General features: G+C 43.7%; 1 protein-coding gene across 1 annotated transcript in view; it reads right to left on the reverse strand.

Moving 5' to 3' along the window:
• Positions 1-23,267, reverse strand: part of SLX4IP (SLX4 interacting protein) — a 176,068-nt gene that overhangs the window by 58,142 nt on the left and 94,659 nt on the right. Inside the window, 2 exon segments of the mRNA XM_060285247.1 lie at positions 5,391-5,511; positions 10,299-10,388. Coding sequence (XP_060141230.1) covers positions 5,391-5,511; positions 10,299-10,388 — 211 coding nt within the window.

Genomic DNA, 23,267 nt, shown 5'->3' on the forward strand with positions numbered 1-23,267 from the left:
GTCAGGCTCCTGTAGGCTCAGTGCTGGGCTTTGCAGACGGCAGCTGAAAGGGCTCATGAACCAAAGCCGTCCCCCCATCTTGAGGCTGAGGCTGTGCTGTCTGTGTAGACTCAGAATCGGACTGCCTGGCCCTCCTACAGGTAGATTCTGTTGAACTACCTAATATCTTTAATGAACTTCTTCTCTGCTGCAGAGCCAGACCAATTCCAGCTAGTCTCAAGCAGAAATGAAATTAAACAAAGGATATTAGGTAACTAAGGTTCCTGACCACAAAAGGATTTAAGCTGGAGACGATCACATTTTTGTTTTCAAAAGGCCACTCTGGCAGCAGAGGCATGGATGAATTGGAAGGGATATCAGGAGGCCGTGGCAGTGATTCAAGAGCTGATTAATAAGAAGGGTCCTGACCAAGCGAGTGACACAGGGAAAAACAAAAATTTAAGACGAAAAAGGCAAACGACCCAATACAAAGGTAAGCAATAGTTGTAAATATGCAGTTCAGTCAATAAACACATAAAAACAGAAAGATAAATATCAAAGGGCATGACATCTCTTTTTTTGATTTTTGGCCTGTCAGACTGGCAAAAATTAAAAATACCAGTAACACTCAATATTGGCAAAGCTAAGGGGAAAAATATTAATGAGGTAGAGTTGACAGAATCTGAGCTAAGTCTTTAAAATAGAAACTTTCTTACAACGTTAATTTTTACTAAATCCATTGAAATAACAATTCCAGGTGACTTAAGAAGGCTGAGGCTACTGGCAAATGTCTGTGCTATGCTGTTCGCTGACGGAGTTTTTGCCAGTACTCTTTGTATTCCTCAATATTACATGATTAAGGAAATGGCTTAAAAGCCATTTATTTATTTTTTTAATAAAGATAACTCAGAGGATGAAATATATTAATTTTATTAAAGCAATCAGCAAAGTTACCAGCCTGGTGACTTCAGCTCACCAAGCATCGTGTGTTAAGTGTCTATCCCATGATGAAGTACGTTATCATTACTCAGATCTGGAAACGGGAAAGGTAAGAAACTCACACAAATAAGGAAGATACCCAATTTACACAAAAGCGAAAACCATACACATTCACCCTAGTCACCAAGACAGTAAGAACAACTCTATTTTCAGGGAACATGAGACACAGAACTAAACAGTGAGGAGGAAATAGGCAAGGCCTTCCTTACAGTTCATGGTTCTGAAATTCCTTTGGAAGAAAAAGGCATTTAAAGTAAGACTATGGGAGCAGCCGAGAAGAGGCAGTTTCCATTTTTAGTGATGCTGATAATAAACAGTCTGGGATGGGCAGCATCACTATGTATGTCTGCTTCATCCCTGCGGGTGTGCATGTTCTAGAAGATGATGCATCTTGGCCCTCTATGGAAGGCAGCCCTGGGGTAGAGATGGGCGAACAGCGCTCTGACCTTTAGGAAATTAACAGTTTAGTATGAGGTGAAGCAGAGTTACCGGTTTCTGCTCTTGAATTAAGCAGCTCGGTCATTTGGAGGAAAAAAAAAAAAAAGAGGCTCTGGGGTGGCAACCCCTCAATCTTTACCAACAAAGAAAGGGAGAAAGGCAGGTAAACTGATTATAAAACAATTATAATACAATGTGACCAATGTTATAAAAGTGCTATGAGCAAGGAAGACAGGAAATTGAGGAAGACTTTGTAGAAGTAATATGTGAGTTAGGTCTTAAAAGCTGAATACTAGGAGATTTCCAGACAAAAGAGAAACCTAAAAACATAAAAACACAGAGGTATAAAGAATGCAGGTTTGCAGGAAATAGAAAAGTGAGTAGCAGGAAGGGACAAGGCAGGCGAGGTAAGTTACAGCAGGCCTTGACCTTACTAGGAAGAGGAAAGATGTATCCATGTGTGTAATTAATCACTTGTACAAACATTTATTAAGAACCTACTACAAACCGGAAAATATGCTCCATGCCGGGGATACCATGGATCATAAAAGAGGCAGAACCTGTCTTCAGGCGACCGGCACACTTGTGGAGAGATCAACATTAATCAAATGGTGTGAACCAAAGTGCAGGATGCTCCTGGGCCTGGAAACAGGGGACCTGTGGACAGGATACGCTTCCCTGGGGTGTGGACTTTGAGCGGAGGGCTGAAAGTGGCAGAGGGGCAGGGGAGGACCAGTGCTCCAACACGGGCAGAAGCCCCAGGATGAGTGGAAGAATGGGGCTTTGAAAGAGAGGAACTGAAGCTGCTGTGGCTTAAGCATGAAAGAAGGAACAAGGGCCACAAGATGAGGCTGGAGAGGCAGCTACCCCAGAGATCTTGGCCTTCACCCAGGAGCCCTGGGGAAATCCTGAAGGGCTTTCTGCACAAAGATCAGACCTGTGACGTGAAGGGATTACACTAACTCAAGTGTTGACAACAGGTGGGGCATCAGCCAGAGCGAGCGCAAGGGCGCCAGCGAGCGTGCTGCTGCAGGTGTTCGAGTGTCCAGCTGAGGCGGGACCCTGGACTGCTTGGTGGCAGCAGAGGACTAGCTCAGGTGGGGACATCAAAAGACATGCTCAGTCAAAGGTTAACTGTTCTCAGAAGCAGAAAGAAGCGAGATGCTGCTTTCACACCGAGTTGGCTTTCGAAGGGGAGAGGAGTGAGCGGCACACCGTTGCATCAGCACCCTCCTGCTTTCTTGGGCAATCAACCGTGCTGCTTATCTCTGACAGAGAAGCCCGGCTTTTGCCCCCACTAGGGGGCATCGGAGGCTCCAGGGGCAAAAAAGGCTTCTTGTTTGTGGTTGTAAAATAAACCAAGTCAGAGGCAAATGACAAACTGAGAAAAATCTCTTGCAACATACATAACACACAGAGCTTGAATATCCTTAAGGAGCTCTTACAATGTATGAACAATAGAGAGAAATATTATATAGAAATTGAAGTGTGCAAATATCTAGATCATCAAGGTGTCCACCATACCACTGTTTACAACAGTGAAAATATTAGATGTGACCTAAATGTCCCACTGATAAATCAAACTATGGACACAATGGAATTCTATGCAGTCATTAAAAACAGTGATGTGGACCCCGAATGGCCAAAACAATCTTGAAAAACAAGAACAAAGTTGGAAGAGTCACACTTCCTAATTTCAAAACCTACTACAAAGCTATGGTAATCAATACAGTGTGGTATTGGCATAAAGACAGACATATAGACCAATAGAATAGAAGAGAGAGCCCAGAAATAAACTCTCATATTTATGGTCAAATGATTTTTTATAATGGTGCCAAGGCCACTCAATGGGTCAAAGGACAGGCTTTTCAACAAATAGCACTGGGAAAACTGGATATCCACATGTGAAAGAACAAAGTTGGACCCTTAACTTAAACCATATAAAAGATTAACTCAAAATGAATCAAAGACCTAAATGTCTATAAAACTCTTAGAAGAAAAAAATAGGGAAAAGCTTTGTGACACTGAATCCAGCAATGATTTGTTGGATATGACATCAACTGGCTACATCAAAATTAAAAACGCTTGGGTCAAAGGACATTGTCAAAGGCTTTGTTTTCTCCATTTCTCTCAGGAGGGAGAAAATATCTGCAAATCATATCTGATAAAAGATTAATATCCAGAATATATAAAGAATTCCTACAACTCAAACAAATAAACAAACAACCTAATTAAAAAATGGGCCAAGGACATAAACAGACATTTCTCCAAAGATACACAAATAGTTAATAAGCACATGAAAAGATGGTCAACATCACTAATCATTAAAGAAATGCAAACCCAAACCACAATGTGATACCACTTCACATCTATTAAATTTTTAAAATGGTGATATATGTGTTTCAAAGGACTTTTATATTATGTTAGGTGGGAAGAAAATAGATTACAAAATTGTATGTACAGTAAGATCACTTTTCTGTTTAAAAACAAACTTCTTGCTCACGTGAGCCCAAGAAAGGCTTTGGGTTTCATCTTGGGGCCAGAATACCATGTGTTCCCCGCCTGTGAGAGAGGCTGGGAAAGTGAGTATTTAGCTCTTCCCTCAGTAGGAGTGGAGGCCAGGGGAGGGGCCAGTTGAGGATGGGGACTGACTAAGCCACTACCACAGTGGAGACAGAGGTCTTGGAACTTTCTCTGCTCCTTTTCCTTCCGTACCAGTTAGAAAGTGACACTAGCCAGGTCTGCTGGAGTACAAAGGATGCAAGCTCATACGGCTTTTCTCAAGAAGACTTACAGTATTACTAAGCAAAATGCCGGCAAGCGTCATCTAATACAATATTGTTTGGACGGAAAATTCTATTTGTCTGAGGCTTTCGGTTTGAATAAATTTAACCTATCTGCCCACTTATCAGTCGTGCCCAAGTAAACAGTGCAGATTAAGTATGCCTTCAAAGGGGAGGACGTGACACCATTCTTTCCCTAAAGAGGTGTTGCATTAGCATAATCTAGTTCACAGCACTACAGTGCTGTCCTCTGAGGATTAACATGGGCTGACTGTTAAGTGTACTACAAAGAGTGCCATGAAATGCTAACTTAAAATTAAAAAATTAAAAACACCACAATGACAGAGTGGAGAGAACACTGGTCTGGGGGGTCAGGTTCTGCTGCTTGTGACCCAAGTCCTCCTCCATATTCAATGTATCCCTGAATATGCTGAATATGAATCTGTGCATCAGGCACTGAGCTAAGTGCTGGGGGCAGGGAGAGGAGAAGGGAAGATGCCAGATACACGACATAATCTTTGTCCTCGAGAAGATGATCTTTTATTTGGGCAACCCCCTTAATCTCGCAACCTCAGCTTCTTCACCCATAACTCAAGGATATGACCATTCTCCAAGTGTTATTAGGATAACAGGGTGGGATATTTCAACCTCAGTGCCCTTGACATTTTGGGGGATAGTGTCTTGCTGTGGGGAGCTGCCCTGGCCACTGTAGGATATTTAGTGGCGTCCCTGGCCTCTACCCACCAGATGCCAGTAGCTCCCCTCCATGGCTATGACAACCCAGACTGTCACAGACATTTCCAAATGTCCCCTGGGGCAAAAGCACCCCCAGGTGAGAACTTCTGAAATAGGGTGACATAAATGAAAGCACTTAGAAAAGCATAAAACCCCAAATCAAGTCAGTGTTAACGTAAGCCCAGCTGTAAGACTTGTCAAAAAAAAAAAAAAAAAATCCTTTAAAGAATTTATAGCTTACTTAGGAATGTTTATTTTCTATTTTTATGTACTTTGCCTACCATTAAAAGCCCTTCAGGGCTTTCTGGTTAATTTGCTTTACCTAATGAATGCATCTTCAATAGAACATATTTTTTAAAAATGTATCACTGTACTAACGTGACAGTCAGAGTCAAACATAACTGCCATCTCTACAAAGCAGAAATTTTATCCAAAATCAAAGTACTCCATTCCTACCTTTTAAGGACAAGGGATTGGATCTTGTGAATTCTGTATTTGACGGCCTGTGCTGTTTACGAACTCCTAAGTATTCCTTCACTCTTGAATCAATGGTTTCTTTTAACAGTAAACAGACTTCCTAAAGTAAATCAGAAAATTAGATATAACTTAATTTAATGCAATGCAAAAAAAGTCAATATCATGCATATTTAAACACCAAAATCGAACATTTCATTTTGTTTGCTCTTTAAATTAGCTATGAATGAATAAAGGAATCATATATGTGCTCATGGATAATGCTGCAGATTTAAATTTGCCACTGAGCTTTGCTTGAAACCATGATGTTGGCTTACTCTGTGATATAAGAAATACACTTCATTTCTCTCTGCCTCAGTTTCACATTTCTAAAAGGAAGATAAAAACACTTCAATGTAAAAATCAGGGCGATCAGGTGACAAAATCAGAGAGGTAAAGACTGTTTTCGTATAAATATCAACCCGTGGGATTGTGACAAACAGAAGAGAGAAGTCAAACAGAGCCAACTCTGGCTGGAGATGGTAGCCCCAGAGCCAGGCCCACCGGGTGGGGACTGTGGACTGGGAGAAGCTGGGAGCCAAGGCACAGTCAGAGGGAACCCTGACCCCTAAGCAGTCAACAGGGGGCAGCCCCCCGTGCTTTCATATGGGGACACAAGGCACAGTGATACCAGATCTTCCAATTTGTTTAAGAGAAACTAGAGACAGTGATTTTTATACAAAAATTTCCCACTTTTCAAACTTGGTTCAAAAAACTTTTAATACCTAACCACCATAATTCATTAGTTTCTGGGATTTACAAATCTACTAAAAAGGAATAGCACCGAGTGGTGGGTTGAATAGCGAACTGGAAATCAGGAGTCTGATTTTCTTCTCATACTTGTTGATGATACTGTATATGCTTTTGTGAAAACTGTACTTTGTTCACCTATTCATGGTAAAAATAATTTAACTTCTTATATTGCTCAAAAGTAGACTAATATTTATTAGGCAACAGAAACACAGGGCATCCCATATGACTAGCAAATTTCTGGAGCTAACATTTTATGTATCGGTGTTATTGATAAAAAGAAAAACAAAACTTTAAAAGTCCAACCACACAATGGGATGACACTGCCCATTCCAGCTACACTACCAGAAGAATGTTACTTGATGTAGGGAAAGGAAAAAATTGCCCACAAATCTAAATGTCTTAACTGAGATTAAGAACTGATGCGTAAGGATGGGTAATTCTGGTTCAGTTCCCAAGGACTCTGCAGAAGGCTCAGAGTTTCCAGGTCACCTCAAACCTGTTTCACTGGTTTCTGGCAATGCCATCTCAGGTTGATCTCTTAGAATCTTCATAAATTAAAATGAGGACAGAGTTGTAAGCTGCTTCAAAGGGCAACGAGAGCCAAACTTTTCTTTTGTTGCAGATACGTGTACTCCTCAAACAGTACAGAGAACCCTTGACTTAATTGACAAACATGAGTTTCTTGATAAAATACAAACACTGGTCTCCTCTCTCCTGCTCTCATTTTGCAGCCCAGAGATGCACTGCCTTGTGGAATACAGCCGTATTCGTTTACAGTTAGGGTTTTGGCATTGTTCACGCAACAGAAAGGCAGCCTTGTCTCATACTGTTGTTTTAACAATTAAAGAATTTTGCTTCACATGCAGGGTTCAACGATGACTGAGCTAGAAAATATGTGAAAGACATACATGGAAACAAGGATTGTTAAAATTTGGCCATAAATGCCCTATAAGGTCAGAACTAAAAATAGTATGACAAAAATAAAGCCAAGGCCCATACACACAAACTCTCTCCCTAGAGTTACGGGGCTTTCCTTCCATGAGAAAGGTTTGACAAATGGAAGGTAGATATTGTGTGCTGTGGTTGAGATACCCTAGTAAGTGACCACACTGCACTTGGCGAAGTGTTCTCTTCAGAACCAGAGCAAGGCAAGAAAAGACAAATTCCCAGCTAAACTGGAGGGGGGGCAAGAAGACCAGGTCCCAGTCAAGGAGCAAGAGAGAGATGCGCCCAACATCTCCAGGCTAACAGGGGTTCATGTGTGCTTCCCCAGGTTTACAAACGGAACAGTTTGAGTTCAACTGTTTGGGTACAAAGACTACTCATGCTGGACTCAAAATAAACACATGTTTAATACATGTAATTAGTTCCTTTTCCTGAAAAGGAACTGGATATTCTTAAGACTTTCACTACGCAAAGCGACTGTTAAAATGCAATCAAACTGATAGCTCATGAAATCCCAGTCTTGAGATAATCTAATGATTAAGAAAAGATGAAAGCATTGGGACACTGAACGTAGGCTAAAGTCATATCCTCAACTAGCTTTTCTCCTTTCTCACACCCACACACACACACACACACAAATTATCCCAGAGCGATTTTAATGTCAGTGAACACACTTCGAAGGAACAACTTCAGTAAAAGCCACAAACTATCTACTTCGCTTTGAGAGGAAAACTCAGCTTACTGGCACTGCATCGGAGCTCTGCAGGTCTAATCGTGCTCTGAGCATCTTGCTAAGTCACGCCCTGCTGCCCGGACATAGGTACGAGGTGGAGCAGCACAGTTGCTTGTGGCACCCTGGAAAATTCTAGCCTTATGCTTTGGCTAGGAAGTGAGTCACATACCCACAGATTTATTGTAAAGCCTTCCAAATCAACTGAATCTTGGCAAAATTGACTAAATATCAACAAAAAAGGTCTAAGGCCACGGTGGCAGAGCTGGGAGAGACTAGAGGAAAATGGAATGGTGGATTCTAGGATGCTGTTTATGTAAGTCAAACTTTTTGGGTGGGGTCCCCTGGGGTGCATATTAGTCACTTTGGGGAAACGAATTAACTGTTTTGAATCATAGGGACAGGTGTTGAGAAGCCAAATCTTGGAATGACATGAAGGTGAGTTGTAGAAGGAGATGCTGGCCCGTCAAACGTTAAGCCCTGAAGAGTAGGGTTCACGGCTATTTACCTGAACGAAGATCCCATCATATAGAATCTTGCGCCTTCTCGCTCCAGCTTCAGGCCATTGGGCATCCTTCGCAAAATGAGGACAACAGAGTCCTGATAATACTATTATCTCCTGACCGAAAATGTATCACTTATAAATTTTCTTTTGGGAGTTTTCTTTTCTAGTTATCTCCAAAAGCTGACTGAAAACAGTTATCACAGTAAAGGCGTAAAAAAGTGGTATAAAAAAGTACCACTATCACTAGTTTCTTCTCCATATACTACCTTTTAATAAAATGTATTTTTATTTCTAGCTCTAAAAAGCTATTGTGACCAACAAATATCATGGAAGACACCAAGGGCTCTAACATTTGGAAAGTTATGTGAAAGCCACAGGCTCGCTGTCCTGCTCTCCTGTAAGCAGGGATCTGGAGAAGGGAGCCAAGCACGTGATGAGAGCTAGAGGCACCTTCTCACCCTCTGCCACAGCGGCACTTGGGTGGGACCTCGGAAACTGAGAGCTGGGAGTGACTCAGCCAGGGTCTGGGAGAACCCCTTCATCTGCAGAGGAGGAGGCTGGGGCCCCAGGAGTTCCAACATCGCCACCCTGTCACATGACCACTTCCTTTACTGACTGAGCATCAGCTTAGTGACTGGCCACGGCGAGAGGAGGGCCGTGATGAACCATCTCTACACTTTGTCAAAGGATCACACGGTGCAGAAGAGGATTTCAGACCAGTGAGAAAGACCAGCTTTGTGTCAACACCACACCTGCTCCAGGTGCTCAGTCCATCCTTTACGGCCAGTCAGGATTACAGTCCCTGCTTACCTGGAAAAGTCACTTTAACTTCTTTTTTTTTTATTATTTTTTTTCTTTTGCGGTACGCGGGCCTCTCACTGTTGTGGCCTCTCCCGCTGCGGAGCACAGGCTCCGGACGCGCAGGCTCAGTGGCCATGGCTTACGGGCCCAGCCGCTCTGCGGCATGTGGGATCTTCCTGGACCGGGGCACGAACCCGTGTCCCCTGCATCGGCAGGCAGACTCTCAACCACTGCACCACCAGGGAAGCCCCAACCTCTTCTTTTTTTAATACAAAGAACCCTTTCCCCCAAACAAAGAGGTAGGAAATTTCTGGTTTAAATACTAGAATAGCAAAGGAAATAGATGTGTCAGTTTCCAAAGAAACAGCAACAACAAAAAAGCAGGTGTATGTCTGTTGTGGGGAACACAACTGTTTTTCAAGGATTAAATAGCACTCAAGATTTATTGTCCACTAATGAAAATGAAAGCTGGAAGAAGAGCTAATATTCTTTTAAAAGCTCCTTGCATTTAAAATAGTGAAAAGTTTTAAGGAGAGCATAGGGAACTATATTCAGTATCATGTAATAGGACTTCCCTGGTGGAGCAGTGGTTAAGACTCCGCCTGCCAAGCAGGGGACATGGGTTCGATCGCTGGTCCAAGAAGATCCCACATGCCGCGGAGCAGCCAAGCCCGTGCACCACAACTACTGAGCCTGCGCTTTAGAGCCCGCGTGCTGCAACTACTGAAGCCCGAGTGCCACAACTACTGAAGCCCATGTTCCTAGAGCCTGTGCTCTGCAACAAGAGAAGCCACTGCAATGAGAAGCCCATGCACCGCAACGAAGAGTAGCCCCCGCTTGCCGCAACTAGAGAAAGCCTGCACACAGAAACAAAGACCCAATGCAGCCAAAAAGAAAAAAAAAAAAGAACTAATTCCACTACTAATGAAATAAACAACTCCTGAAAGAATTTATTTAAAAAATATCACGTAATAACCTATAACGGAAAAGAATCTGAAAAAGAATACGTGTGTGTGTGTGTGTTTGTATGTATAACTGAATCACTTTGCTGTACAACTGAAACACCGTAAATCAACTATACTTCAATTTTAAAAAATAGTGAAAAGTTTTCTGGTACCTCTTTCTTCTGTTCAGAAAACCAGCTGGTATCTTTGTTTGAACCTTGCGGAGATATATGAAGATCCACCAGGACAGCAAAATTCCCACACTGAAAGACATTAATGGCAGAGTTAGCTTACGCCCAGCAAACAATGAGAGAAAATCTCACAAATTCCTATGTGGTTGCTCATGATGAAACGGCAACAAAGTTCACTACTGGACAGAAACGTTAATATGGGGCGGGGTAAAACTCATAACCCGATGCTTTTTGCAAGTTTATAATTTATGCTAGAAATGCTAGGGAGAGATTTAATTTCAATCAGGATAGGAAAGACAAAATATCTATCTCTGGGCCGCACCTTCAAGGAGGATGCCCAGAAATCTGGCAGCAGTTGGAAGGCTATTAAACACCGAGAAAAGTTAAATAGGTCAGTACGAGGTAGGCTCCAGAAAAGAATGAGTCCGTGGACGGCCAGGGGAATTCTTTCTTCCAGATAGGCGAGAACAGACAGAAGTTACTGCATTTTTAGACAGACAAAAGGATGGGCTGGAACCGTACATCTTGGACTAGAACTAGAAGCACGGACAAACGAAAAAGAACCAAAGAGCAGAAGGCAGATGCTGAACGACAGTTATGAAAACTACATGAGTTTTATTAAAATATGCTACAAAGCCTGTCTCCTTTCTTATTTGATAGGCTAGTGCTGTCTAGCATTTTGGAAAAAATGGAAATCTTCTCTATCTGCACTGTTCAATAGGGAAGCCAATAGCCTTATGTGGTTACTGTGCACTTGAAATGTGGCTATTGTGACTGAGAAGCTGAACTTTTAATTTTATTTAATTTCAAGCTAATTTAAACAGCCACATGTAGCTAGAAGCTCTGCGGCATGGCTACAGACCTTGTAAAAATGTGTAGCTTCATAAACCCTCATACCGTATGAGTAAAGTAATCTGAGAATCTCAAGATAACTGTGGATGAACTAACTTAGAAAAGCACCGTGGGTTGCTTTATGGCCAGCAGGGAAAGTCATTTTTGTACCTCTTTGGCTAAACAATTTTTTTTTTTAAATTCTGTGCTATAATTCAGTGGTGAAAAAAAATTTTTTTTCAACAAACGGTGTGAGAATACCAGATATAATATGGAAACAAAATGAAACTCGACACCTACCTCACACCATACACAGAAACTGATTTGAGATGAATCACAGAACTAAATGTAAAAAATCAAATCTATCTTCCCAAACTTGGGGTAGAAAAAGATTTCTTAGACAGGATCCAGAAAGCACTAATTATAAAAGAAAATATCAGCACGCTGGACTTGATCAAAATTTAAAACTTCTGCTCATCAAAAGACACCATTAATAAAATGGATATTTTAAATGCCATAGACTGGGAGAAAATATTCATAAATGCACGTGTCGGACAAAAGGACTGGTGTCCAAAATATGTAAAAAATACTTCTACAAATTGACGTTAAGAAAACAAAACACAAGCTTGAACAGACACTTCACAATTAAGAAAAACAACTGGTGAATAGGCACATGAAAAAAAGTGTACAACATCATCGCTTATCAAGCAAATACAAATTAACACTGCCAAGAGATACAACTACACACCTACCACAATGACTGCAGTGAAAAAGACTGATGCACACCAAATGTTGGTAAGGATGGGGAGTGACCCAAACTCACACACTGTTCGTGGCAATGGAAAATGGTTCAACCACCCTGGCAAATGTTTGTCAGTTTCCTACAGTTAAACACATATTTATTTTACCATCTGAGCCAGCAATTCCACCTCAGGTATTTACCTGCGAGAGATGAAACATATGTGCACACAAAGAAATGTACACAAATGTGTGTGGATGTTTTATTTGCAAGAATCGAAATGGAAGACAACCCGAAAGTCTCTCACCAGGAGAACAAACAAATTGTGGTATATTCATGCAATGGAACCCTCCTCACCAAACTACTGATCCGCTCAACACGGACTAATATCAATATCATTGCACTGAGCAAAGCCAGGCTAAAATACATACTGCATGATTCCATTTATATAAAGTTCTAGAAAAGCAAAATTAAATCTATGGTCAAAGAAATCAGCACAGTGATTGCTCAGGGAGAAATTGACTGGGGAATGTTCTATGTCTTGTTATACAATTAAGATCAGTTCGTTTCCCTGTATATATGTTACATATCAATAATAAATGATTTTTTAAGTACTGTGTAAAAATATACTCATATTTGTTGACATATATTTAAAATGTAAGTATTATGTCCTTGAAAATGTGTGGGTATTTTGGGGGAGAACAAAGTGAACTTCCCTGGGTAATAAATCATAAAGTATAATGAAAAAGGGTCTCCTACAATGTCCAACAGTGCAATGTCACCCACAGAACTACAGTTTAGTGAGCTGCAACCAGCATTTTATTTTAATGAAAGAGAAATGGGATAAAAAAAAAATCAATGTGTCACACGGTAAAGTTAAGTCTTGTTTTGTGAAACTTAGGTATGAGTGTACTGAGTTATGATATAAAGCCTATTTCTCACTGTGGGTTGTGGTCAAAAATGTTTGAAAACCATATTCAAATACACTGTTATTTTAAAAGTTTCTTCCATGTTGATTATCGATTTAACCTTTAAGGAGTATGCTGCCACCAGGTGGAGGTCTCATGTCACAACTACAGGATCTTAGCCAGGGATTATTAACCTTTCATGTGCCACGGATCTCTTTGTTGTGAAGCTGATGAAACCTGTGCATCAGTTGTGAAGCTGATGAAACCTGTGCATAATAATGTTTTTAAATGCATGGAGACACAATGCATAGGAGTAAAAAGAAAGCCAATTATACTGAAGTACAGTTACCCATATTAAAAAAATATTGTAACATAGTAATGGATGTACTTGTTCAATAAGGCATTGGATATTGTCACACAGTGGTGGATCTAAAAACTACTATAAATCCAAAGTAGTGATAAGCATAAATGACATTTTCAGATGTCTGCCACAATTATAATGCAATATAAAAAGAGCTGTGATTTCTAATGGTAACAAACATTGCTAATACTATTGTGTTCTGAATATTTCATTCATAATAAAAACAAAATTTATTAGAACTTGGTCTAAGTAAAGATGCAACTTTTTTCCCATCCAAGTTCACTGACCCTCTGAATTCTCTCACAGGCCTGTTGAGGCTCCAGGGATCCTAGAACAAGAGCCCCTCCAAAGAGGTGAGACATGCCTCATACACATTCTACTGGGTTTCCTGTGGGTGTTCCACCCTGACTGTTCAGTCAGACCAAGTTCTCTGCTACCCCTTTGTCATTAGCAAAGATGATTTTTTAAATTAAAAAAAAAATAGTGACGTTTGAACAACCTGAACTGATACTATGTAATAGTATCCTAAAAAATTGAATGATAAGGTCCAATTTGGTATTTTTTCATCATTTTAGCTCTGATCACAAAGAAGCTAGTCTGTTTGATTATAAGAAGACTGATTAAAATGTCTTTTTTTTTTTTTTTTAAATAAATCATTGAATCTCACTCTGGTGCTCAAACCTTCCCGGGCTTCCTGCCAGACTCCCCACTCCCCAGTGGGGCTCTCCCTCTGCAGCCAGCCTTCTGAGTTTTCCAGCAAGAGCTCTCTCCAGCTCCCACAGTAATAAGAGATATTTTGCCTTTCTGAAGTTCCCTGCTCTCAAAGCTTTGCTTCTTTTCTCCCATGAGTAAACAGAAGTAAAAAAAAAAAAAAAAAAAAAAAGAAAGAAAAAGAACACACCACCCCTGACTGCTGCTGGCAGCACAGCCCCCGCCCCTCCTGCCCCTTAATTAGGGGCCATTTCTTCTCTACTCTTCCAGGCAGAGCAGCACAGTCAGCATCACTGGGCTCTCAGGCCAGAGCTGCTCATGCTACACAGGCCGAGTTACCTCCCTCACAGCCCAGCAGCTACGAGAGGAAGCTCTGCATCCCACGCTTGGGCTGGGAACCAACCGGCTGGGGGCCAGTCCGGCTTCCTCCCCCTCCACCCAGAGGTTTCGGCCAAAAACCTGGGAGTCACCCCTAACTCCTCCCTTCCCTCACCCTCAGTCACCACGCCTGGTAGATTTGGCTTCTTCAAGAGCTAAACACACCCCTCCTCTCTGGCTCTCCAGCTCACGTCATCTCCCACTTGGAACATCAGGGCCACTTCTCGGAGTCCTGGATGAACTCCCCAGCCTCCACCAGAGCCACGCCTGCCGCAGAGGGGATGCCGAGGCTCCAAGGCTCTGATGAGGCCCGCTTCCCACTGTCTCCCACTGCTCCTGGGCACATGCTCTCTGCCCTTTGCTTCCAGAGCACCTCGATGCTCCCGTGCTCAGTGGGCTCTCACACATCCTCAAACCCTCGCAGGAGTGCGGCCATCCCCATGGAGCTTTTCTGAACAGTTTGCCACTCCCTCCTCCGGATCAGCAATGCTTCCCGTGCTTATTTCTGCATTCAGTGGCTGGTTCATGTAGGGGCCTCCCCTGCCAGACTGTCAGCTCCTCAGTGGAGACAGGGTCCACACCTCAGTCCCTCTGCATCCCAGGGATCAGCACAGTGCCAGCTCACAGTAAATGCTTAATATTTAGTGGAAGGAAGGGAGGGACGAAGGGAGGGACGGAGGGAGGGAGGGAGGGAGGGAGGGAGAGAGGGAGGAAGGAAGGAAGGAAGGAAGGAAGGAAGGAGGGAAGGAAGGAAGGAAGAAAGTGGGGGAGCAATCACAGCCTTATCTGCAAACTGGGGGCTCTGACACCACTCTGGGGACAAGGTCACTCTGACTGAGCCCAGGACACTGATGTGTCATAGAACAACTTTCTCCCTCCTTATTCTGGAGCGGCGACAACTATGCCATCACCAGTGACAACCACTCATTTTCCATATTTTGGAAAAAGGGAATTCAAGGATCCTAGGATTACCTCACCCCAAATTCACTGCCAACCAAGCATGTTGGTGATTTTTCCTATTTCTTTCCTAAGAATTCCAAAGTCGAAACTTAACTGTTACCAAGTCTTCAGGGGTGGGAGATCTTGTCCTCTAATTGTACATTAAGTGTAAAATAAAGGTGAAACTGCTACTATTTCTCATACGTGTAGCTCTCTCAGATGCAGGTTCAAAACTCTGAGTTATGTGGAAGGTTCTCCACATTCTCTCATTCGTTCGTTCATTCATTTATTCATTCCCCACTGAGTTTCACAGGAGCCCTGGGGCAGAGCTGGTGCGGGGGGCGGGGGGGGGGCGTATCAGAGCACTGCAGGCAGTGTGACTACAGTGCACACCCAAGGGAGCTGAGTGTCAACTCCCCCTGAGGGAGGCCAGGGAGGAGGGTGTGATGTTGCAGCTGAGTCCTGAGGAACAGGGTGACAAGTGGTCGAGAGAGAGGCCCAAGGAAGGAGCTCGGTATATGCTCTGAGGATGGTGGAGTCTGACGACATGGAAACAGGGCAGGAGGGCTCAGAGCACAGAGGAGCCCCGGACGGGCTGAGGGGCCAAGAAGACTGCAGGCTGGAGGGTGGAATGACCTGAGCCAGGCATCCAGGTTTAAAGCCACCACAAGAGCCCAAACGAGGTAGTAGAAGGTGATCCTGAGGTGGGGGGAAGGAGCAGATTTGAGGGATACTCAGAAGACAGAGTCAAGAGCATGTGGTTGGGTGCAGAGGGGGAGGGGCAAGGGTGACCCCAGGGCCCACGGGCAGTTTCCCCCATGCCCCGGGGCTGCCCACAGGCAGTTTCCCCCATATGGGTCTATCGCATTGTCACTGGCATTGTACACCCACCTATTATTAAAGATTTAAGGCAGCCTGGATTAACAAGGCAAAGATTTAAAATGGGGGAATAAGTAAGAAAAACAAGGGTAAAAAGATAAAATGAAGCCAGTGCTAGGTCTCATAGGTTTGCACAAAAGCCCCACCATGTCCTAAGTCTCTGCAACAGTCTGCTCTCAGTTTGCTAGTTACCAACGTGAAAAACAAGAGGCCAGAGGCCGTCAGATGAGAACAAATCGGTGCTGAGGATAATTCAATCAATCCCGATACTCAATCTAGAAAGACATATCTCCTGAATATCTTCATGAAAAAACATGGCAATTATCCTCCTGGAGCATCAACTTGACTCAAAGCCTCTAGCAAAATATTAAATATTTTCATATCCAAAGGAACCGCATATAGGTTATAGCACAAAATTTAAAAGTCCCATGATTTTGCAAGAAAGAGCACAGTTTAAAATACTGACAGTATTCAATTTAATCCTCGTCACTAAGCTGTGAAGGAGCACGACTATTACTCGCATTTTATAGGTAAGGAAATGGAGTCAGAGACGGTAAAGGCCGAGTCCAAGATTACGCAGGCAGTGAAGGACAAACCCAGGAATCAAATCCTAATCTTTTACCCCTCAAAGCCGACTTGTGTGCACTACTTGGAAGAGATATCCCCCCGCCTGTGGAAGGCCCCTCGGGACTCATTTCCTGACCCCACGTGGAGGCACGTTTAAGGCTGCCTGGCCTGGAACCCCCTCCACTCTACTTGGGAACTGGCCTCCTGTCCCCTCTAAGGTGAGTGATGGCAGCTGCGCGGGCCCACCCCATCGGTGCCTGGTGATGGAACCAAGGATTCTGAACGGGGTCCCGCAGCTCCCTTCCCTGGGCTGAAGCGAGGCCCTGAGGGCTCAGATCCTAAAGCTGCCACTGGGGTAGGTACGCTGCTGGAGAAGAGTGCAGCATGGAGGTGAAAGCCCCACTGCAGAGAGAGTGGGGCGAGAGGGCTGTGGGGAGAAGGAAGGAGGAGAAGGGTGACACGTCACGCCAAAGGTGGGGTCGGGTGGCAGGGCAGGAAAAGAGGTCTCCTGACATGAACAGCCCCATCCAGGGAGCTCAGGCTGAAGAAAAGTCAACGCAAATAGTTTGTCAATTTCACCCCTGTTCTTCCTTAAAATACTTGCCCAAGAAATCCAAGCTTGGAGTTTACATTCGAGAAAAGAAACCAGCATACCTTCAGGATGGCATATGCCATAAACACGCAGACAGTTGGGTCAGGGGACAGGAGAATAAACAGTTAGTTGTACTATCGGAATACACGACACCCTTCATCTAATTGCAAAAACTTCCAAAGGGGAAATAAGTTGGCGATCACAACAGTTAAGATTTGCTGAGCACTTACTGTGTGCCAGGCCCTGCATCAAGCCCTCTCAGTGCATTACTGTATTTATTGTGCCCCGGAGAGGCAGAAACAACTACCACTCAGCATTCTGGAGACACTGAGAAGCTCAAGAGCTCTCTCTCTCTCTCATCAAAGATCCCTGGTGATCATGGCTGGGTTTTGTTTGGAGTGGTGCCTGCCAACCTGGCAATACTCGTCAGGACAGGTAGGAGGAACACTCTATATTCTTAGTCACAGAACGGGACACAGCCTGAAGTCGAGAGCACAGCACACAGAGAGGGCCTGGAGAAAGCCTTCTGCTGACCAACAGGAGAATGGCCTAGCACAGGGAGTCCAAGGCCACAATCTCTTCTGGTGACACCCCAGTTTAGGAGGGGTTTCCCACCTCCCCTCTCTGGGTGTCAGTCTCCCTCTTTGTAAAATGACACAACTAGGTCTCCTTCAAGGTGCCTTATGCTCTAAGATCCCATCTCTTAGGGTTTTGATTTGCAACCATTTGCCTGGACTCCATTGGCCCATGTCACGTCTGCCCTCCTGTAAAGCTTCTGAAAGAGCCACCCTGAGTCTGGCACCTGGTACCATCCTCCATTGGTTCACAATGGGCCCTGCAAGCACAGCAGGCAAGTCCACCGTCGTTTTGGAATAGACAACAGGAGAGCACATGTCCTGCTGGGCTGACCTCTGTGGGCAGGATTTAGTCTTGGCAACCAATGACAGAAAATACCAGTCTCATGGCTAGAAATCACGGTATAAACCACAGGAAATGGAGAAGCTCAGTGGAGTTGGCTGAGGGAAAAATCTTAGCAACCAACGAGCTCTTCCCCCCAGAGCACTCTCCGACCAGATGCAGGCGAGACTGAGCTCTTCTCTGCCGCCACAGCATTTTATTTACGCTCCTGTTGTGGGACTCCCTTATAGGCTGTCCGCACGGGACTGCATGCTTCCTGGCTCCCGAGGGCTGCTTGCGAGAAGGGGCTGCTTTCTGTTACCTTTGGCTTATCAATGCCTAGTACTGGGCCTGGCACAGAGATGGCCGGGAAGAGTGTTTGTTCAATAAATGAAAATAATACATCAGTGATGAAAATTACTTAAGTGTCAGCCCTGTTCTCTCTCTAAGAGGGATTACCATCCTCTCACCTGCACCTTGTCCTCAGAACAGAATCAAGCTCATGGTTTACAACTAAGGTTGCCTCATACATGCACAGAACACTATCACCTGGGAAAACGGGCAGAGGTGGCCACTGCTGCACACTAGATGGTTAGCGTCCGATCCTGCAATCAAACCCTGGCTGACTATATGAATCCAGACCCATTAGAAGGAACCTACATAGGGCTTCCTTGGTTGCAAATGGATGGCTAGTGCTTTGAGGTCAAGTTTTTCTCGTTGAAAGGGAAGCAGGAAAGGGTGTGACTTTTCTCAAGTGGAAAGGAATCAGGAGGGGAGGGAGTTTCTCTCTGTTTGGTTTCTGCTCTGGGACATTTGACTACAGGTCAGGGATGTACACCTTTTCAGTCATTTGTTTGTTTTTCTTAACAGATTTATTGCTATGGTTGGGAAAAGGTTCTACACGGGCAGGGAGCAAATCACAAAGGAATGAGAGTAAAAGATGGCAGACAAGCAGAGTTACTGAGTGTGATGACAACTTCTAAAAGGAGAAACAAATAGAGTCACAAGGGCTGGTGTCCTTCAGTAAGCTGTCTCTGGTCTCCTGCTCAGAAAGAGTTCTGGGGTTTTTTTTTTGCCTAAAATGCTCACACAGTGCTTCACATAAGCTATGGATAGGATCTGAGAAGGGAAGCAAAGTGCTGCTGGGAATGAAGCGAAGGCCAACAAAGCGGTATTACGAAGCGACACTTAAGTTTCCCACATGCCCCCTGGAACCTTTAAGTCGTATTCGAGGCCAAACCACAGCCTCTACAACCCATCACTGCATGAAGAGTGCAGTTAGGAACAGACTCTCAGTCACTCCCTTTGAAAGATAAGAACGGCCTTCATTTCTTTAGATACTAACCCCAGTGATTTTTCCAAAAATTATCCTTTTAAATGTAACCCCCAGGCCACTATTCCTAGGAGACCGGCCTGTGGCACGTCCAGAGCATGTGAGCAGCGAGGAGTGGGGATGACGAGGGGGCAGGACAGACCTGGCGCAGCCCCCTCCCTGCGCCTCAGACCCTCAGGCCCTGGGTAAGTCCCCGCAGTGCAAAATGGGACAATAATGCAAGGTGCTTCACGGAGTCGTTTTGAGGATTACATGAGAGAATTCAGGTACAAAACTTCAGCACATCCGAAGGGCTTAAGAAAGAAATATGGGTCGTTTTGTTTTGTTTCTCTCCAAAGGTAGAATTTGTTTCAAATTCCAGAGAATTTTCAATGAACTCTGAACTGTCAGTTCCATTAAGGTTGACAAATAGGTCGGGCGCAGGTTTCCCCTTGTTTCTCCTAAGAGCTAATAAATGCCTCCTAATTCTTTTCCGCTGTTTTACTCTGGCCACACGCTGCTTCTCAGAAGAACAGCAGATGGCTTGTAATCACACCAGATTACAACGAGCCCTCCTGCCACACATTTCTGCAACAGAGAACATGAAAGGAAAAGATAATCTGACAGAAATTATTCTGTACTTGTCTATAGGGAACTTGTCTTGAGAGGGTCTTAAGTGGCTAGAAAAACAAGCAACATTCACAGTTTAGCAACATTTCGGCTGCTCAGGAGCAAGTTAAGGAACAATTACGGCCAACCATCTAGGAATCTGAAAATGGAATCTGGTGGACACCAGGGGTGTTGGTCCCTACAAATTCTGCTCACAATTTTACCCAGCATGTGTCATCAAGAAGCTTTGGAATGTGGGTTTCAATTTAAATTCTAAAAATTAACACGTTAAAAAGAAAATCTTCTTTTATATTCCCAAAGAATCTTGACATTCTTCACGGTCAAGAACAAAAGAAAAGCAGTGCAGCCTATGAGTTAGAATAAGCATTATGCTGGCTATGCTCTTTAGGCATTTAGTACTCAATTAGTCTCAACATACAAACAGAGACAAACAAGCGTGTATTAGAATACGAGTAACCAGGGTAAGACCAACACTTCAAATCATGTAATGAGGATCAGGTGAAAAAAGTGGAATGATTTACCTAAAAAAGAAAACCACCAGGATAAAATAATGTTACCAGGACATTTAAAGGTGGAAGAATGATCCTTTTCAGTTCTTCAGGGCCTTAAGGGATACAGAGCAGAGAAACCCCAAGGAGACAGGTATTGCCTCCACATAAGGAAGACTTCCTGGCCGGCAGGCTTTCCAACCAGGAAATGATCTGCCATGGGAGGTGGTATGTTCACCAGCCAAGCCAGGAGATCACACTGTATTGACATAAAACACATGAAAATGGACAACGGTATAAATATTGCCTTCTTATCACAGGGCACTGGTCTAGTTGTGAGGAGTTATGAAAATGACACAGGAAAGGGTATGCTACTGACTTGCTGCATTTTATTAATTGGCCACTGCAATCATACAGTGCAACACTCGTTACTGTTTTTTGGTTTTTTAGTGTATCCCTAAGGATGTGGGCTTACTGACCTCAAGAATCTGAGAAGTTACCTTCGGAAACAATTTAACATACAAAGCATGGGCTTTTGGAATCAAGCAGGTGTGCGTCCAACCACTGGCTGTACCTTTTACTGGCCATAAGGCCTCGGGCCTTATGTCCTTAGATGTCCTTAGGATTAAATTCAAAGAGGAAAAATAGAGTACAATAGTAGTTAACAAAGAGTAGTTAACTAACAAATTGGGAGTAGTTAACAAATAATGACATCATTTGCAGTCCCAGTACTCCAACTATAATGGGGGTGATGAGATTGACCAGTGCTGCCTGATAACTTCCTGTGATGATGGAAATGTTCTCTATCTTCGCTGTCCAACACCTTGGCCACAAGCCACCTTGTGAGCACCTGCATTGAGGCTTGTGTGACTTTGGAGTTTGATTTAATTCTAATTAAGTTGGTTTATTAGCAATTAATTTATTAATTAACTTGAATTGCTACATGTAGCTAGTGGCTACTCTACTGAACAGTGTAGATACTTCCCTAAAGTGACTCCTGGTTCAGAAATCCTGGTTCTATAATTTTTTTTTTTTTTTGGCCACACCCCGTGGCCTGTGGAACTTCCCTGACCAGGGATCGAACCTGTGCCCCCAGCAGTGGAAGCACAGAGTCTTAACCACTGGACCACCAGGGAAGTCCTGGTTCTATAATTTTAAAGAGCAAACAACATCAGGAAACCCGTAATAGGAAGTGCCCGGTGATGCGAGGGGATTCCCATCCCACAGGGAACTCCAGAAGGCTCCTCAGGATGGCATGTGAGGGTATGACAGGGACTAACCTGGGAAATTTCTCTGAACTTTACCAAGGACGGTGCTGATCCAATAGAACTGTTTTAGTTCAAGGTGTTTTCCTTGTAAAGAGAAAATGAAGCCATAAAAGCTGTTACTGCCAATTAGAGGATTAAGAAGTTTAAGTTTCCCTTCACCTTTCACCCCTTTCACCGTGACCCTGCTTTATCAAATCAGAAAACAAAATTCAAGGAGAATTCTTAAAGTTATTATTGCAGCCACTATAATCGCTCCTAATCCCTTGGCTTTCACTGAGAATGAACCTTAAAATTTGGTGCTTGAATTTCCCTTCCAACTCTGCCCTGCATCTCTGGACTCAGGAAACAATCCTCTAACTACTTTCATCACTGCTTCATCAGGTTTCTACAAAATGAACATGAGTTCAAAGGGAATTTTCAACCAATTCATGGCTAAGGCAGGAAATTGAAACAGCAAATGGGACAGAAGGATGTTAGACAAACACAGGCGAGGTCTGCTGGGGGGAGCCCGAGTTTTTCTTTCCCGATCCGTTTTTCGAGAACTACAAAGGGCAATGAAGGGAGGCAGTTAATTGGTCACAGGACTTGTTCAGAGCCACCTCGACTTTCTTTTTCTAATTGACTGCCGGGAATAACACAGTCTTCAAGGACTGCTCAAAGGGCAACGTGCTGGGACAGGAGACCACTGATGAAATGGCTTCAGAAACTGAAGATCATTTAATAAGAATATTGAGAGCAAGGTTGAAAACTTCGCAGAAATGAGTTGCGGGGACGGGGAGAACTCGGTATCAGCTGCTACCCACACGTTAGCAATTAAGCCTTATGAAGGCTCGGTGGAAAGTTACAGCTTCCAGGTGGTCCTCCTTGGATAAGTGAAGAGTCTCCTGAGGTGACTGAACTCTGAAGATGGTCTCATCGACTGTAGGGTAGTATCTCCACCAGCCACTATTCCATACCCTTGATTCTCAGGATTCAATGTCTTCCAAGCACCATCACCCACTGCCTGAAACAGTGTTTCTCGAACTTGAGCGTGCATCAGATTCCCCAGGGGAGCAGGTTACAGATGCAGATGGCCAAGGCTCAGCCCCAGAGTTTCTTATTTCACAGGCTGGAGGTGGGGCAGAGAACGTGCATTTCTACCACTGCCAGGTGATGCTGCTGCTGCTTCAGCTGCTGGAGATCACACTTTGAGGACTATCAGCCTAAGAATAGGGGTTTGCAACCCTGGCAGCACATCAGAATCACCTGGGGAATATTGAAAGCCTATGTTCTAATTCTACCCCAGACCAATTAAATCAGACCCGGGAGGGAGCGGGATGGGGTCTAGATATCAGTATTCTTTTAAAATCTCCCTACCTGATTGTAATAATGCTGGCTGGGTTGAGAACCAATGCAGAAAAGATCAGCCTCAAACCATTTAAATTTGGAGACTACATCCACCCTTACAAACT

Source organism: Globicephala melas, chromosome 15 (assembly GCF_963455315.2).
Source record: "Globicephala melas chromosome 15, mGloMel1.2, whole genome shotgun sequence".
NCBI lineage: Eukaryota > Metazoa > Chordata > Mammalia > Artiodactyla > Delphinidae > Globicephala > Globicephala melas.